Here is a 19,052-nt window from a genome sequence, read left to right as displayed (position 1 = left end):
ATCCTAACATCTCTGCCATATTACTGCGGTCAGCTGTTGACTATCTTTTTGCATTCAATTTGAAATCTTCTGGCTCTTGGTAGGATGACTGACTTTTTTTGTTGAAACCTGGACATTTGCCTATTCTGTTAGGAGACTCAGGATTCTATTTAAACCTTCAGTTTTAACTGGCTTTTGTGGACACTGCTCCGGCTGGAAATGGGGGTTACTATCTTATTACCGCTGGGCGAAGGCAGACATCTATGCTTCCCACTTGATCTCAGTTAACTTGGTGGAGGGAGGTTCTAACTGCTGGATGCAGGTGGAAGTCCAGGCTCCCATGTAGTCTCCATTGACGCCATGGGTCAATGGCTTGTTCCAGCTAGCATGGAGGAGACTCCTGGCTCCTGTTTTGGTCTTCTCTGATACCACCAACCAGGGGTGGAGGTCTAGCCTGCTCCATCTTTGCTGGCATGGATAAGGGAGGAGCCACAGTATTTTTGGATGTTTAGCTGGAGTAGAGCATTTATTGTCTAAAGGTTTTTATCTTGCTAGGTTGTTCCTTTCTTGGTACTTTGGCTAAGATAAGCAAGCTTTTGGGTGGCCTTTTAAAAGAAATTGGGCCCATTAGCATTTCTGGGTTTCCAACTACTTCAGCTCCAGGTCTGAGCTGTATGAGGCAAAAAAAGAAAACCCGCAGAACCTACCACTGTGTCATTTCTATTCCTGAGGGCCCCTGGCCAGTCTGCTGTCTTCTCTCTACCTTCCCGAGTGTCCTTATGTTTATTTTGTACGTTATGTCCAGGGTTTTTACTTGTACTTACTGAGGGAAATAGGGAAAAGTAGGTTTGTTTGATCTTCTCAGAAGTAGAAGAAGAGAAATTAACTTTTTAAACTTCAAATACAAATTTCTATTTTATAACAGTGGTTCCTGTTAAATGGATAACAGCCCAAGAAAGAATGACTTAATTTGGAGATTTGGAATAAATGAAGCGCTAGAAAACCAGTGCATGATACAGTGTCACATAATTCCTTTTCAGAACAGTCTTGTGTGTAGACACCTACTTTTCTTCTCCATAATCTTTAGTCCCTTATTTTACATCATAAACGAAAATGTAAACAACAAATACAATCCAAACTTTAAGATAAAATTGTGTCACTCTTTGAGAGGCATCTCTATTTTGATCTTATTTTTACCTACCTCTGAAAGTTCACCTCCCAAACTTACAGCATATGCAAATGCTCTAGGCAAATGACAGAGGTTGGACTTTTTCCCTGTGACTAATAAGCCAACCACAGTGACTTAAAGTGGTGGCAAAAGGTTTCTGCATTTTTAATTCCTTCCTCCAGACTACCTGCTAAATCATATATAAAGAATCATCTGCAACAACACAGATGGGGACCTACCTTAATTTAGTTTAATTTTATTTATGGGATTCATTTCTCATTTGCAGAACTCACTGCCATCTGAAATTATATGTTTATTTTTTTCCTTCTTATTTACTACCTCTTTTCATAGACTATAGGCTCCATAAGAGCAGGGACCTTTATGGTCTCTCCTCTACCCATCTCCTAGAATACTGCCTGGCACACAGAAGCAGTCAATAACCATCTGCTAGTGAGGGGAGAAGATGTACCTTAAATCTATCCCTTCTAAACTTTCTTACACTCTTCTGGGTCATGGCTATGGTACTTCTCCTTGAATATAAAGAACTTACGAAGCAATTCATGATGTGGTGACTTTACTAATACCAATATGTTCTCTGGCAACTGACCCATGCACTGCTATTTGATCTCTCATATGTTCACGTATGAGCTCTCTAACTAGATACAAAGACCACGAGGATAGACAAACAGCTACAGAGCGCCCACCAGAAGCTGTGTGGGATTAGAAATACAAACAATAAGGCAGCCATGTTCCCTGCCATTGCCAAGCTTAAAATCTTCATTGGCAAGACTAGCGCAAGACTTCATCCTGGATAGGAACTCAAATGCTTTGCTTGAGTGACTAATTACAAAGTTCTGATCAGCTGGGATGCAAAGCACGGTAACGATGAACATCTTTAAATTAATGGAATATTATTGCTAAGCAGAAGAATGACAGTGTATTATTTTAAAGCGTACCTGAACTGAACCAGTACTAGGTTTAATCCATATGTGTTTCTACTTCCATTATCTCATATATTCCCCACAAAACCCCACAAAGATGGAAAGTATTTTTTTAATACATGAAAAAACCCGAAATCAGGGATGTTATGTAAGTTGCCCAGTATCAGTCAGGAGGTGACCTGCATGAAGTCTTTTCGCAGTGCTTCAAAGTCTATTTTTCAAAAGTTAGAAAATGCTGCCTCAATTCTGAAATGGGTATTCAGTGATGGACTGTTTCTGGGGGAAAATGTGTGTTCAGTGACGGGCTGTTTCTGGGGGAAAATGTGCACTCAGTGATGGGCTGTTTCCGGGGGAAAAGCATGTTTGGTGATGGGCTGTTTCTGGGGTACCTCACGGAGTTGTTCCACCAGTTCCTTCTCTTCTCTCATCTGTTCCATTTTCCTCCGAATTGTAAACTGTGGGTCTATAGATTCCAAATTTCTCTGAGGTCTTAGAAACACTGTAATAAAAAGGGGGGAAAAAAAGCCTTTACTGAGTGTCCACTATAGGTTGCATTATAGGACGACTTGTATGTAGTTAATTAAATAAGGCACTTACCACTCACAGAAACAAATTCTGACTTCACACGGAAAGCTCGATTTGAATATTCTAAAGATTATATTTTAAACTGTACTGAGTTATGTAGACTAACAACAGTTATATTTTTGGTGACAATAGACTGAATTCAGGGATGGGTGTGGTTCATCCTTGGAACCATGCCAGGCCACAGCTCTGACAGGTGTCCCCTCTCTCACGTTCTCCCTGCTTTCATCCTAAGTGTTCATTTATACATGGGGTTTTATGATCCTTTCATAAATTAAGATAATTTTACTCAAAGAAGAGGACTCTAGAATTGCTTTACACATTAAAAATGTGCACAGGTTAATATTTCTGTTGGCCAAATTTTTTATAAGCCTGAGTTAAGGACAAGAACTAAGTGATACAAGATTACGTATTTTAAGTATGGAGTGGAAAAACTCCGCCTTCTATCATGTCACTGACACTATATCCAAAAAGTTAGTTCTTTAGAAATGACCACAGATTCCTTTTAGAAAAGCTGGCAAGATGAGAGGCAATTTAAGAGATCATCCGTGGCTTCACGTCTTTAAAATTACAACCATCATGAACGGCGACCGACAGCGGAGCTCCCTCTGAAAGGCAGGGGGCCTCAGGCTCCAGAGAAAATAAATCCTCGAAACCTCCGAAGGCTAACATTTTGTAAAGACTAATAAAGAAGGTAAACAATATTCTACATAGGGCAGGGTGATTCCGGCAAGGATTTTAATCACTTTTTATTATGATACAAAGCCCAGGGCAGATTTAAATTTGAATTTTCTTCTTCCTTGAGATTTTTATCCTGAGACCGTCAACTTCTCATTCACAGAGGAGGGAGCAAGGTGCTGGTAAGAGCCATATTTGCTCCCCTTGTCCCATAGACCTTCATGGGGGTCTATGACCCACAGACTGCCTGGGGGGTTTAGGAGGGTGAGGTGGGTTGGGGAGCCCTCCAGGAAATTCTGGGCAGACAACTTCAGTTTTAAAAACCACGGCCACAGGGAAGGTTGCATGACTACTGCAATTCCAGTAATTTCGATCATATTTATTTTAAATCATGTAAACAAGAAGATCATGCAACTTTTATTCTATTCTGACAAACATTTCCTACAGGTCACTTTACTTATTTTTTTTTTTAAGTTTTATTTATTTATTTGATGGAGAGAGACACAGAGAGAGAGGAAACACAAGCAGGGAGAGTAGGAGAGGGAGAAGCAGGTTTCCTGCAGAGGAGGAATCCCAATGTGGGATTGATCCCAGGACCCTGAGATCATGACCTGAGCTGAAGGCAGACACTTAACAACTGAGCCACCCAGGCACCCCTTTATAGGTCACTTTAAAAGCTACCTCGATTTGCTAACTATTTTTCAATTTACTAAATTTTAAAAATTAAATATAGTTTATAAATATACTTAGAATAGAAAAACTTGAGTCCACTCCCTATAATCAATTACTCCATGCTCACCCAACTATGTCATCTTAATCTCAACATATGGTCCAAAGTGTACCTTTGGACCAAACCACCTTAATAAATGACTTGTGTGGGAGCGCCTGGGTGGCTCAGTCGGTTAAGCATCCGACTCTTGGTTCTGGGTCAGGGCTTAATCTCAGGATCCTAAGACTGAGCCCTGCATCGGGCTCTGTGCTCAGTGTGGAGTCTGCCTCAGATTCTCTCCTTCTCTCCGTCTCACTCTGGCCCCCCAGCTTATGCGTGCACTCTCTCAAACAAATAATAAGCAAGTAAGTAAATAAATAAAATGACTTGCATTAAGCTTCTCACATCTCAGTATTTTCTAAGTCAGTTGTAGGATATGTGAATCAGCATTCTGATATTCTATGGAAGATTAGAAAGTTGTCTTAATACACCCTTGATGTACAGTAAATGGAGAAAGAGGGTGGTCTACTGGACGTAACACCTTCTGGAACCTCAGGGAGGAGTCAGCCTGGGGCCTGGGCCCCTGCTTCAAGCCATCCAGGAAAGTCACCGGCAAAAAGAGCCAAAGACATGTCACCAAAGGGCTGTCACCAAGAGCTACAGAAACCACACCCATGAAAAGTGAGACCGATTATTTTAAAAAATCAAGGCAAGTCCAGCAAAGGAAGTAGGGTAGTGTAACCCAGCAGGGAGAGATGAGCAGTTTGCAGAGCTAAGGGAAATGAGAAAGTAGACAAACTGGGAAGAAGGGAAGAAACTGGAAATGCATTAAGCTTGCCTTCACATCCTTTCAAGACTAAGGAAAAACTCTACCATTTAACAGAGCATCCAGAAGAGATATGTATTGAAATGTAAATCCACACCCTCAAAGAAAAGAAGTCAACCAAATTTACCAAAAAAGTCTAGGAATGTGAGCAGAGTTGAGTAATTTATACACTAGCCAGCAAGGGGCGCCCCAACATTGTTTAAACAAAGCTAATGTTTTCTTTGGAGGTTTTATTTCCCTTTGCCTTTTTCCTAGGGGGCAATCTTATCTAATACAGCATGCTTAATATTTTCAATATGTTTTTATTGGCAGATTTCTTTCTGAATACAAAACTATCAGGAAGTTAAATTAACCCTGAGCTTTGTTTAACAGCACACAATTCAAGTATCTACACCTTGTTAGAGCCCTAAGCGAGATAAGATATTACAATGGTGTCTGGGTTTTAATGTCCCAGCATCACTTTTCATCTTAAATTTCCGTGCATCTTAAAAATATAAAATGCATACTTGAGTATTTGCTCTATGAATGTTAAGCATCACAAAGTGTTAAAACACATTTGAACTGTTTTTTTTAATGAATACTTCAAATGTACCTAAAATTATTGGAAACCATGACTATAATACTACTAGTTTTCTAAATGGATTAATTACTGTGGACTATATGAGAAATTAAAACAAACTCTTTAGGCTAATAATAAATCTACAAAGCACATAGGTGCTTGCTTATTTTGCAAGGTCTGTTAACGATAGAATCATTTTTAATGGGAGCATTATGGTAGCTCCAATTCTATGGTAATGCTGTAGGGTTTTTTTTTCTTTTCTTTCAAATCATATTTAAATAACACATGGAGTGACCAGCCTGAACCAAAGATTTGGACAATTGATCTATAGAAGAATTATTGATTTTTTTTTTAAAGATTTTATTTATTTATCTGACAGACAGATCCCAAGTAGGCAGAGAGACAGGCAGAGAGAGAGGGGGAAGCAGGCTTCCCACTGAGCAGAAAGCCTGATGCGGGGCTCGATCCCAGGACCCTGGGATCATGACCTGAGCTGAAGGCAGAGGCTTTAACCCACTGAGCCACTCAGGTGCCCCGAATTATTGATTTTTTCCCCTTAATTTCAATTACTAAATTTTAAGAACCTCCTTACTTAATTTGGAGGGGCAGGGAGTTTAACTCAAGGCTACAAGACAGTATTAAGAGGAGCTGCACTGGGGCGCCTGGATGGCTCAGTGGGTTAAGACTCTGCCTTTGGCTCAGGTCATGATCCCAGGGTCCTGGGATCGAGCCCCACATCGGGCACTCTGCTCAGCAAGGAGCCTGCTTCCCCCTCTCTCTGCCTGCCTTCTCTGCCTACTTGTGATCTCTGTCAAATAAATAAATAAATAAAATCTTTAAAAAAAAAAAAAAAAAAAGAGGAGCTGCACTGTTCGTACCTATTTTTCAAATCAAATGCCACCCTATTTAAGTGTAAGTAAGAAGGAGAAAAAGAGGAAGAAGAGAGCAGAGTGAGTGTGTGGAGGACTCTGTGTGTGTCTCTGTGTGTGTGTGTGTGAAGAGACGAAGAAGTAGGTGATTTAAGGGTGATTTAGGTAAGATACGGGAAAAATTAGTCTTTCTTAACTTTAATAAATAACATTTATAATTATAGAATATATATTATATTTTTATAAAATTATTATATAAATTATATTTATATTATAAATTTATATTATAAAATTATATAATTATATAGAATTATAACAATATAATTTTTTAACATTTAATAAATAACTTAACTAATAAATAACATGCAACGAATGGAAAAGATGATTTGCTCCTATGTGTAATTTATTTAGCAGAAGAGACAAATCTCAAAGCAAAGCCTCTGAAAGGAATGATGAATATGTTTGTGCAGAATGTCAAATTCATCTTTGCAGGTACAGGTCAAATTCCACAGATTTTTCCATTATCTCTGGTACTTCCTTTACTTTTCTCCTCATCCCCATCCCCGACCTGGGAGTGATCTATCAACATATAGAATTCTTTATCTGTGTCTCTCTCATGGCACTCATCACTTTCTCTCCTACAGTATAAATCTGTTCCTCTCCATTATGACTGTTAAAGAATTTATGTCTGTTTCCAATTTGTATGTCTCCTCCTGCCCCACAAAGCAGTTTGAAAAATGAAACAAGTGTTTCAAAAATTCTCTCATTCAAAGATCAGCCTATTTGGAGAGTATCTCTGCAAAGTTTATCCCACCCTGATAATCAGTCACCTCAATTTTTTCTGTCATGAAAAATCTACGAAAGCTTGGTTTCTAGGTCTGAATTCATTAGACTCTGAAATAAAAGTTCTATAAAAGCAGATACCTTGTTTGTCTTTTTCAGAGTTATACCTGTAATAATGAACATCATGCCTAGTACAAGGTAGACAATAGACATTTAAGAATGTGCACAAGAAACCATTTCTGTTTGTTTAAGAATATCGTTTTAGGGGCGCCTGGGTGGCTCAGTTGGTTAAGCCACTGCCTTTGGCTCAGGTCATGATCCCAGAGTCCCAGGATCAAGTCCCACATTGGGTTCCTAGGCTCCACGGGGAGTCTGCTTCTCCCTCTGACCTTTTTCCCTCTCATGCTCTCTCTCAAATAAATAAATAAAATCTTAAAAAAAAAAAAAAGAATATCGTTTTAAAAAAGGTTCATTTATTTATTTTAGAGAGAGAGCATGGGGGGAGAGGCGGAGGGAAAGGGAAAGGGAATCCTCAAGCAGACTCCTCGCTCTAACACAGGGCTCAATCCCAGGACCCCGAGATCATGACCTGGACCGAAATCAAGAGTCAGCCTTTCAATGAAATGAGCCACCCAGGTGCCCCCAAGAATATCTTTTAGTTAAACCAAGAAAGCCCACTGCTCTAAAAGCTGCTTGAAATGGTTATTTAATTATTATGTGAAATGCACTCTTGGTATACAATTTATCAGTCTATATTATTAAAGTTTATTACCTAAATTTAACTCAATGAGAGATTGCTTCTCTATGGATGTATGGGGTTTTGAAATTTCACTCTCAGTTTATCCTCGGAAGTTAAGAACCTGGACTGGGAGTGATGTTTAAGATACACAAATACAAGGGCAGCAAAATAAAATGGCTTTGAAAAAATACCTGGGGCTTTAGATCCTGGCTAATGTGAATTAGAAATCTGATTAACGCATTCATTTACTCCCTTCTGGTGTCCCCAAATGAATTAGATACACTCTCTCTCTGCCCTCAAAATGCTCATATTTCCTCTCTATCATTTTTGGGCAATTTATTGTAACCTAGTGACTTTCCCCTGCTTGAACATAACATAAAGACCAATAAAAATGTAATCAATGTGTCGAGTCCATGTGACACCAAATAAATTAGCACCTCTGAGCGTCGATCTAGACAGCTACTGTCTTAAAAACACTCAGATGATTCTAATGCAAAGCTACAGCTAAGAACTGCTGAAACACTGCTCACAGCCTATTTCCTCATTTTTGTATGGGGAAAATAATACCTAGAAGGGCAGGATTATTGTAAAAACTTAGTAAATGTCTGTAAACTGACCCAAGATGGAGATGCCCATTCATTCATTCTCCAGTGATAATTCAACGGCCAATTTTTAATAAGTATAAATTGGCACCCACGAACTAACTGCAAATGAAAAAGGGACAATGATTCAAAATAAGATAGGAACAAAAGAAAAAGGAGAAAAAAAGGAAGATAGGAACAGTTTTCACTTCAAAGTGAAGGGGAAAGGCATGAAACAGGCAGAGTCGTACTAGGGCACAAGAACAAAAGAAAGAGACGAAATTGTTCCTAAGAACCAGTTGGCGTGAATCTGCCCCCTCCCAGCGCCAGGAGTGCCCCACAGCCCTGCACACACCCTCCCATCCTCCCATCCTCCCCACGGATCTCAAGGGGCAGAACCCTGGGGCCTGTGGGAATTCAAACTTCCAAGGACCTTCTAGCCAGTTTGTCATTTTTTATTTCTTTGAAGAGAGTTTTAGAAAAAGATGGGGAACTGAAAATGAGACACAGGAACAGAATACTGGAAAGACCTTAAATAAAGGGGAATTTTAATATAAAGGAAGACAGTGAACAAGGTCTAAAAATGCCAACTTTACCAAAAGCTAAAAAAAAGTATAAATGAAAGAAAAACTGCATTACACACTGGGTTGAGTCAGGAATAAGATGCTGTTTCTTTACAAAGGTTGAGACAGGTGTAGACAATGGATAGCAGCAGTAGGAGGAAATGAAACTGATGTGCTAATCAGCTTGGAAATGCCAAGAATGGCCACTGAACAGGATCTCCTACTTAAGAGGAAGGAGTAAGAACAGCATAAAATCGCAGGCTGTGTTTCTCTTGCAAGATTAATTTGTATGCTTGTGAATACGCATAGGGCAGCTTCATTCATTTAAAAAAATGTGTTGGAAAATATATGGAAATCACAAGGCCAAGTGTACCACAAAGAGAATGAAAACGCATGTGAAAAATCAGATCTGGGAACCTGCACCACTATTTTTCAAGAAAATTTCTGCATAGAAAATTTTCTGTTGTCTACAGCACATTCTAGACAAATTGCAAATAAGGGTAACTGAGGGAAGCACATGAATATTGAAAGCAATTCCTTTATTATGATTGTGGTACAGCTTGATAGCTAACACATGAATGCCTGCCATTTGCACTTGTACAAAAAAATACCAAGTAAAGAGTGTGAGATTATTTTATTTTCTGAGAGAGTTCTACAATTATTAATTTCTATGGAAATCTTAGGATTTTTTAATAGAAAGAAGACAGTCTGGCTTAGAGCTTGCACCAAGAGTCCTCGATAAACAGCTGCAGAATGAGTATGGAAACGGTGCAGTGTTAGGACCCTGGGTGGCCTCCCTTCCGGCGCTAAGTTGCGGTGTGACCTCACCTTTCTGGTTTTAGTTGGCACATTGATATAGACAGAAATTCTACTGCTACATAACATGACTAGATCTTTCCCAGCTTAAACAAAAACAGAAAAAAGTCCTTTGGTTTCAGATTATCACTCCTAAGGAAATACCAAATCACACATAAATCTTTCATTTTAGGCTTGATTTCCTTTAAACAACAGCAGACCCATAAATAGCCATGTTTTCTGAAAAACAGAAATGCCTCTCCCCCTCTTTTTTTATTTTTGAGTAAAGGAACAGTTTCTCAAGAAAGTTTCCACTGAACCCTCTTCAACTTCCAGAATTTAAAAAAGGGATGGTGTAAGGAGGGACTTCTGTCTCATTGCTGTTGTTGTTGAAGCATATTTTCAGTTAAAAAAATTCAGAAATCTGTGAAATGGTAAAACTCCTTTTACAACAAACCTGACAAAAAATACATGTGTCCTTCTTTATAAGGAAATTGGAAAAACTTTTTTCTATTGAATTTTGACCAGAAATCACAGCAAATGTTTTGAATATATTTTTTCTATATAACATACTTCGATTAAAAGATAATTATAACTGGAAAATTTATTTATTTTATTTTCCTAGGAAATAAATAGGAAATTTATTTTCCTATTGTGTTTGAACTTTCATATCTCACTTCTCTTCCCTACAAACCACGTTGTTTCATTTAATATTACTTTTGTCACTTTGCATCTTAAGAGTAAAATGTTTAAAATCTTAACTAACATTAGACAACATGGAGATTTTGATCTATGTGGCATGTAGGCCTAGATAACTATATTTCGTTTTCATCTTTTAGATTATTTAAGATATTTAATGGCACAAAATTAAGAGATATTCATAATAATCTAACGAGCTGTCTTCAACTTTTTATTGGCATATTTGGTTTTCAGGCCAATTTGAACATCATCTACGTGAATGGACTCTCAAAAAGGCAGAAGGTATCAAAAGTTAAAAATGTGCAAATAACCAAAAAAAAAGGAAGAAGCCAAGTGATTTCTCTTCACTTTTAGAAATTTCTCAATGTTAACATTATTTTTAGTGCACCACTCAGGGGTCAGCCACGGTACTCATTACCTTAATAATCTCATACGGTTAATCATAGATAATAAAAGATCAAACTCTCGACACACTTTGGGGCAGATGCAGGACCAAGCACAGACACTCCACATGTGCAACCCCCGGTTTTTATAAACAAGCAAACAAACCAAAAAACAAAACAAAACAAAACAAAAAACCCCAGCGGAAAAGGTAGAGAAAGAAATTCTTGTAAAGTCCTCCCGAAATCCAGAATTTTCAAGTTCATTAAGTGTAGTTCGACAAACTGCTAGAGAACAACCCCCATGCACTTTTCTGGACTCCACTTTCCAGCTTTACTCATTGGTTCTTAGAGCAGGCATGCAGGCGAATATAATCTACCCTTAGCTGCACCGAAACGAGCGTTCAGTACATTCATCGGCTTATTAATGAGCACATTGAAGAATAGGTACAAGGCCACCTACCATTGTCACTGTCTCCTTCAGATGGAACACTGTAGCTAGAGCTGTCCCATGTTTGTGCCTGTGTAAGTTTGTTGAAGGAGATAGGAGGAAGAGTGAGGGCTGGGTCTGCAGGAGAGCAAGAGAGCCGGTCCGCGTACAGTTGGACAAGGACCAGGAAAAACCAAAGGGGCAGCAGCATTTCACAAATGGCATAAGGTTTGTATGGAAATGAAGCGAATTTCATATTATGGGATTTCAATTCAAATGTACAATATAGGAGAAGAATGAAAGATGGCGCATGAAATAAAAAGAATGATAAAAACCGAGTGTTAGTACTTATCAATCATATACTTTGCATGCAGTTAATATCGTTAATCTTAACAGTTCTGCAAGCCCACAGACTCAGAGTCCTCATGACTCATGTCAGCAGAAAGGAAGAGTACCCACAGATAACACAGATACAAAGCGGAAGACCTACCAGACAACTTTTTCAAAAACCTTCTAAGTAACTAACAATCATAGCAAATACGATTCACACAAAAAATGTGGTTACGTAGACAAAGCTTAATAGGTGCAAATACATCTGTTATACAGAAATGAGACTATTACAGAAACAGTGTTTACCATTGGTCAATTTTTTCCCATGTCAATGCAAAATTTCTATATAAAGGCTACTGGCAGGCTTTATTGATAGCTCTAACTAGCCAAAACTCTGCTCAACCCTGGACACAGATACCTCTCCATGCTCTCTTTGGTACTGATCAGTAGAAGAACAATTTTTGATACTAGCAGAGTCTTTTGAACAAATCTAATTCACCAATAGATGTCAATCATTTTCAAGCCCTTCTGAGTCAGGAATGAATATTCGAGTATGTACAGTTCTCTCTCTTTGGAGGAGAACACAGAAGAGAAAAAATTTTCTTCTGAAGAAAACTATCAACCTACTTAAAAATCTAAATTCTTATTCCAACGTGCTGATTTGAGCAGTCTGTTCTTATTTATAACACAGAAATCACGTAAATCCATATACTTAACTTTAAAAGAAAATTCAGTTGGCATTTAAAAGTCCCAAAGCTAATCAAATAGAATTTCTTTTTAAATCATATGATCTTTAATTAAGATTGCTATATTTTTTTTAGAAAATGTGAAAAGTACACACTGAAATATGTTTAAATGACTAAATAAAATGAAAAAATCCCCAATATATAATGCAGTTTTATAAAATTCCAACATGCCACTTGATGTTCCTGAAGATAAATCAGCATTATTTACAGCAACCAAACTCCACAAAACTTTCAACAACTAGAACAATTTCCACAGTGGTTAGTCCGCATTATAGAAAGGTTGGAAGCTTGGAGAGGAAATCATCTTTGTTTTCTGCTATTCAAAATAAATACCCTATTTCTTTTTCACCACGACGATGAATTTGAAATGGTTAAACAGTATGAGTACAATATTGATAAGCCGAGTCTGGACTCCATAAAAGAGAGAAAAAGAAATCACTGAGACAACTTTATACCTAAACTGTAAAGATGCATGTTCAAAAGAATATTGTTCTTTGGAGATTAATTCAACTTTTGATTGCTCAATGATTCAATATATTTAAAATTCCTTAAAACTACGTGTAAGGATTAGAAGCAAGTCTGTAGCCCAGTCTGTGGTCCTGAACGCACAGAGCTAACTCTCCTGGCAAGCTGGCACTGAAGGTGCAGAGGAGAGGTGCCCACCAGATCATCTCGCCCAGCACACACCTGTGACCCTGGGGAAATGGAAGCCCAGCCCAGATCTGACTGCATATGCTCGATGCCATAAATGAGGAGGCCAGTCATTTGAGCCTTATTTCACCACAGTTTGGCTTTCCATAAAACACCTATTAACCTTTGCTGCACCCTAGCATTTTCTCAAATAGCTTTGCCTTATAGCCCATCAAGGATGTCAGGGAACCATTATACCAGGCTACAGGTTACCCATCCATCAACTTGCTCCCCAAACAAAAAAGTTTCCTTCATGAAGAAACTACATTTGGGTTTTTTATAGGTACCTGTTTACAAACTATACCCACGTATAACTTCTACTCCTGCCAAGATGCTTTTCTGAAAAACCCAAGAGTATCTAAGTTCTTTACTAGATTTTTGCTTAAACATGGTCTGAATCCTTTCTTAGCACTTACTTAAAAGCATGAGAGTCGTGAGTGTATGCAAAGATCCAAAAGTATTAAAACAAAAAAGGACCTAAAAGAAGGTAGATCGTGCCAGACCTGTAGTGGAGAAATCAGAAGAACCGAATTTTTCTATGCATCGTCCTTCTTTTTAAAACCAATAGTTAGTTTTCACATGGCTGTAATTTACATCTGTGACTATACTAACAATAAATTAAAAGAGAAATGGGTAATAGAAAGGCTCTTTTAAAGAAATGGCTCCCGACCACTCATGTGAGTCCTGAAATGATCGCCCTGTTGTTGGAGGAAATGCATAACCTTAGGAGGGTTAGAAAGCCAACAAGGGATATTCGAGAAGAATCACCCTGTGGGAGGCTGCTCTTGAGCTCAGCAGCTTATCGGGAACCACTGGGTAAAAAACTCCTTGGACTATTTCTTCCCCGCTTGCAGGCCCCATGACCTTTTCTCTTTGCTTGGACTGAAAAGGAGGGAAGATGTCTATGACTGATAACATGGGTGGAACGGGCGATTCACTGGAAACAAGGCTCCAAAGTCTGGCCTCCCCATGCGGTGGCAGAGCCCTGAGGCCCGGAGACAGTGTCCACCAGGGTGCGCCCGCAGGGCTGCTCACGCTCACACATACACATGTAGGAGGCTAAAGAGAAACCACGGAGTGTTTAGAAGTGTCAGGACGCTGAGGTCTTAATTTACCTGATCGAGGCTTCAGGCCAAACGGAGCGGTGCTGTTGGTGGTGGGAGAGATGGCAGGCGAGTTCGCTCTCATCTGCAGTATCAGAAGGAAAAGAGGCTTTTGAAAGACAAGCAACGGAAACAGAACTACACATGCTTCTCTACGTTCCAGGATTACAGGGACACCACTAGCTTTTTGACCAGCTGCTGTGTGATGAAGCCCCTGACTGAAAAAAACAGGGTGACTGGGGAGAGGTTGCCTGGGGGGAGAGCCAGTCAATTTTTATTTGCCCAATAAAAAATATTCTATAACCATGTGACACGGGCGATCCTTTTCTGCTCCGGAAGAGACTTGTGCATGTGCACACAGACACAGGCACATACTCACGTCCCCCTCGCAGCGGGCCCAGCTGATGGAGAATGTCATGACACAATAGGGGAGGAAAACAGGTCACACCGAACAGTTTCACCTACAGGGACATCACACACTGCACCACTGATGGGTAACAGGACATTTGAAACCTTGTCTGTTTGAGCCATCGCTCTGTTTTCTATAAAGATGCTGCCATATTTGGTTTTCAAAATATATCTTATAAAGTCAATCTTCCATTATGGGTAGGGCCAGATAAGACTATGATAGCTAAGGAGAGACACTCCCCCAGAGAATCAGCAATGCAATTAACTCATGAATCAGGACAATCTGATTATTTCTGTAAAAGATATTCCAATTCAGCCTTCACAAACTACCTCAGCTTACAGGACTCTTCAGGAAACTTACCTCATTTGGAGAATACTCGCTCCCATTGCTCTGTAAAGTGAGATCATTTTGCACCTTCAAGGAAAAATAATGCATGGAGTATTCCATTAGACCATAAAGTTATTGAGACGGGAACAGCATCCATCTGACTTCCCTCATATCCCTGGCAGCTGGGCACTCAATGAATATATACTGAATTAATTAATTAGTGCGTTAAGTAGTTAAGTGGATCTCACTGACATTAATGCAGCTGTACTCACACTCAAAAAAATACATCTAATGTATCACACAAACTAGAAAAGGATCTCCCAGGGCAGAGAGCTCAGTCCAAAGTACCTGTAAACATAACCTGACTTGCTAGATTCCCAAGCCACATGAGGGTTCCCACTTCCTCATTTGAACTACAGGTTTTTAGAAATGGTCCAAGGCAGTATTTCCCAAATACACAGAATCTCATTGGAAGCTTTTAATTTTTTAGGACTTTATTATTTTAGAGAGGAGAAAGACCAAGCTTGGTGTGCTTGAGCATGGGGAGGGGCAGAGGAGGAGGGAGAGAATCTTGAGCAGACCCCAAGCTGAGCACAGAGCCTGATGGGGGTGGGGGTCGATCTCAGGACCCTAAGATCACGACCTGAGCTGAAACGGAGAGTTGGAGGCTTAATCAACTGAGCCACCCAGGCACCCCTCATCGGGAGCTTTTAATAAATATACACGCCTACACTCCAAATTACCTGAGACAATCTTATGTTATCATTCGACACCAGCTTGCTTTGGCAACCAGTGAGGAAACTCTAGGTTATTTCACTCAGATCAGCCTTCTTTAGATGGTCATCACGGAACCCACTGATTACGCTAGTAAAAAAAACCTGCTGATAGCTAGTATAAACATTACACCAAATTAGTATAAATTTAAGATGGCTGCTCCTATTCCTATGCCTGAGAAGTGCTATTTAAAAAATACTCCAAATTTTGACACATCCAAAGGAAAAACATATTTTTAGAATAAAATATCATTAATTTCCCTACTCAGTGAAATGGCTTTGTTAGAAATAAGAACAAGTACCTGCAGGTTCGATTCTCTCTATTAAGCAATTCCTTCCGCTAATTTTTTCTTGTTGTCCCCCCAACACCTTCCCCAATTTGATATTATTTATGGAGGAGACTATAATTTGCAGTTCTTTCCTGAATGGATGCCAGTGCTACCCAAACTTGATACAGACCATCATCTCAAGTATATTGAAAGTCAGACATTGTGATGTAGAAACCACGGGGTCATCCTGGCCCTACCTATGGTACTGGGGAGGACCACAGTTCACACCCTTTCTCGGTGTGTCTGGCTGGCTCCCACACAGTGCTGATTCTGCCACAGCTGCATGCTGGGACACTTCCAAATCCAAACAACCCCCCAAATCTAGGTTTACTTCTATCTCTGTAAACCCCACCTCTTCCCCAGTCTCCCAGAGTACCTAAAATACTCAGGATCACAGACCATCTCAAATTCTTTCAATTTTTTCAATATCCAAGTCTTCTTCTCTCCACATTTTTAAAAACATCTTAAAAGTAAGGGCAACTTCATATCTTTCATAGCCCAGTCCCTGACACCCAAAACAAGACCAAACCCAGCATAAGGACTCAACAAAACTGGCTAATTGACTCAAGACTTATGCTAAAGTTAATTGCTTTCTTAATGAGTGAGATAGAAGAGAAAATATAAAAATAACCAAATCATAAATGAGGACCACATTTAGATTCTGTATAATCATTAGCACTGGCTTTGCTAATCCACTACTTTCTCTTCCTCTTCCTTGTGACCTCCAGGGCCCGCTATCTGATCCCTCCTTTTTAAAATCATTGAGATGGGCCTGTCATGGAAAGACAAATGCCCTAGACAAGTAAGACCATGAGTAAGAATTTTTTATACCAAATAGGAGTCCTCATTCAACCAAAAAGAAAAAACTGACTTATATTAACACAAAACATTACAAATCAGAGATGGAGCGGAGGTATCTTTTTTCTAGAGGATCTGCACCTTAAACCGGTACTCCTGAAGTCATGCACCCAGGTGGATATCTGTTTTACTAGAGTCAAAAATGGGCCTGCAGCAAGACCCTAAGCAGTCCTAAAGGACCTCTTCATTGACTGCTTATGGGTTGCAATGGAAAAACAGAACAATGATTACACAGTGGACAAATCAAGTGACACAACGAATGGGCAATCAAATTAACATCACCAATCAGGTCCATTTCCAGATGCGTGTGACACCCTGAAAAGGACACAATTTCATCTGTGCAGTGTTCCAATCAAGAACACAGAATCTCGACTCAGCACAAGGAAATATGAGGGACTTTTGTCTCACAAAATAAGGGGCACGTCATTCAAAAAGAGGCGAGCTATATTCTTAAAAATTTCAAGGCGGTAAAAACCAAAAGAAGGTTACAGAAATGTTCCAGAATAAAGGAAACTATAGATACCTCCTAACTAGATACAATGCCTGCCACTAGACTGGATCCTCCGTGGGAGAAGAAAAAAAAAAAAAAAGCGTGAAGAACATCATGAGATCAACCGAACAGTTTGGAATATGAATGGTAGATTAGATGAAAACAGCTTATCAATGCAAATTTCTGAATTTGGTAACTGCAATGTAGTTATGTAAAATAAAAGCTCTATTCTTAGAATACACACAGTGAAATATTTAGGGGAAAAAGGACTATGATAAATGAAACCCTCAGATGTTTCAGAAAAAGAACTTGTGTGGAGAAAGAGAGAGAAGAAACCATACCACAAATGCAGTAAAACATTAATAATAGGTCACTCTGGGTAAAAGGACGCAATTTTTGTAATCTTTTGTAGAATCTTGCCATTTTTCCTCCTATTTTTCTAAGTTTAAAATGATTTCCAAATAAGAAGCTTAAAATAAAAAGTGGGTCAACTATAATCGATCAACAGTCAAATAGTGGGGCTGTACAGAATCACAAGAGGCCTGCTTCAAAGGAGAGCCTGAGGTAATGGGCCAGGGAAGGGGGCAACCTTCACAGAAAAGTCTTCCTGATGTTCCAGGACTGGGTAATTCAAGACTGGGCAATTCAGTGATGCCTCCACCAGCGAAGACACAGTAGAGTAATTCTGGCTGAGGAGCCCACCAATAATAACAAAGTGGTAGAGTGAGAGTCATAGCTAAAATCTAGGGGCCCCTGGTTGTGAGACTGTTCCCAATTTACAGAAAATGAAGGTGAAGTGTAGAGAGGTTGCCCATAGTTAGAAGTCTTTGAGGTGGGATTAAATCTCAACATAATTCTAAGTCATGGCACTCGACAATGAAACCATAGTGGTTCTCTCTCAACTTGTTTAACACAGAGACTTAGCCAATTAGGAGTGTGAAACTGCTTCACTACACTTCACATAAGGTGTGGACATAAGGTGAAGACACACCTCAGGGACATAAATTGGTATGTCCTGAAGTTAGCCATCACAAACCCACTCACTATGGCGGGATGAATTACGGTGTCACACAGATGTCCCTCCCAAGCCGCTGGCTCAAATCTATCTTTAAAACTGTTTCTCTGCAACCTTCTAGGCTCATCTCTAGTTTTATGCCAAAACTGCTTTCAATAGCCACCCAAATTCCACCCAGCATAACACCACCCTTACTCTGTCCCCATATAACCCCACCAGGTCTCTCTGCCAAAGTTCTCCTAATCTCCCAGGTGCTTCCCAAATCATTTGTTCTTGCCTCTCAAGTCTTTTCTAGCTTCTTTCCACCAGGCCACTTCCTAGGCCTGGTTCTTGGCTCTAAAATATACACTGAGTTGTCTGACATCTTTCTGAAGCAGCAGGTTCCCTAGCTATTTTAGTTGCTACTGTCTGGCTTAGCAGGACTACCTGACTCCCAGAATTTAGAGAATTTAATGGGAAGAGCCAACTTTCATCTTTTTTTTTAAGGATTTTATTTATTTATTTGACAGAGATCACAAGTAGGCAGAGAGGCAGGCAGAGAGAGAGGAGGAAGCAGGCTCCCTGCTGAGCAGAAAGCCCGATGTGGGACTCGATCCCAGGACCCTGGGACCATGACCTGAGCCTAAGGCAGAGGCTTTAACCCACTGAGCCACCCAGGCGCCCCCCAACTCTCATCTTTAATGAAAGATGAAATAGAATAG

At 39.6% G+C, this 19,052-nt stretch overlaps 1 protein-coding gene across 4 annotated transcripts in view; it reads right to left on the bottom strand.

The window, feature by feature from the left end:
- Positions 1–19,052, bottom strand: part of LRCH1 (leucine rich repeats and calponin homology domain containing 1) — a 195,538-nt gene that overhangs the window by 24,655 nt on the left and 151,831 nt on the right. For 2 of the 4 annotated variants that reach the window (XM_080798076.1, XM_080798074.1), the window contains exons 14-17: positions 14,920–14,973; positions 14,163–14,235; positions 11,315–11,419; positions 2,478–2,587 (exon numbers count right to left, since the gene is read on the bottom strand). In XM_080798076.1, the coding sequence (XP_080654202.1) occupies positions 2,478–2,587; positions 11,315–11,419; positions 14,163–14,235; positions 14,920–14,973 (342 nt within the window). The remainder of the gene's footprint in view (positions 1–2,477; positions 2,588–11,314; positions 11,420–14,162; positions 14,236–14,919; positions 14,974–19,052) is intronic. The other 2 variants (XM_080798073.1, XM_080798075.1) reach the window with 1 other exon arrangement.

This window comes from Martes martes (assembly GCF_963455335.1).
Source record: "Martes martes genome assembly, chromosome: 3".
Classification (NCBI taxonomy): Eukaryota; Metazoa; Chordata; class Mammalia; order Carnivora; family Mustelidae; genus Martes; species Martes martes.
The sequence above is the reverse complement of the archived record's forward strand: the minus strand, read 5'-3'. Positions and strand labels throughout refer to the sequence as shown.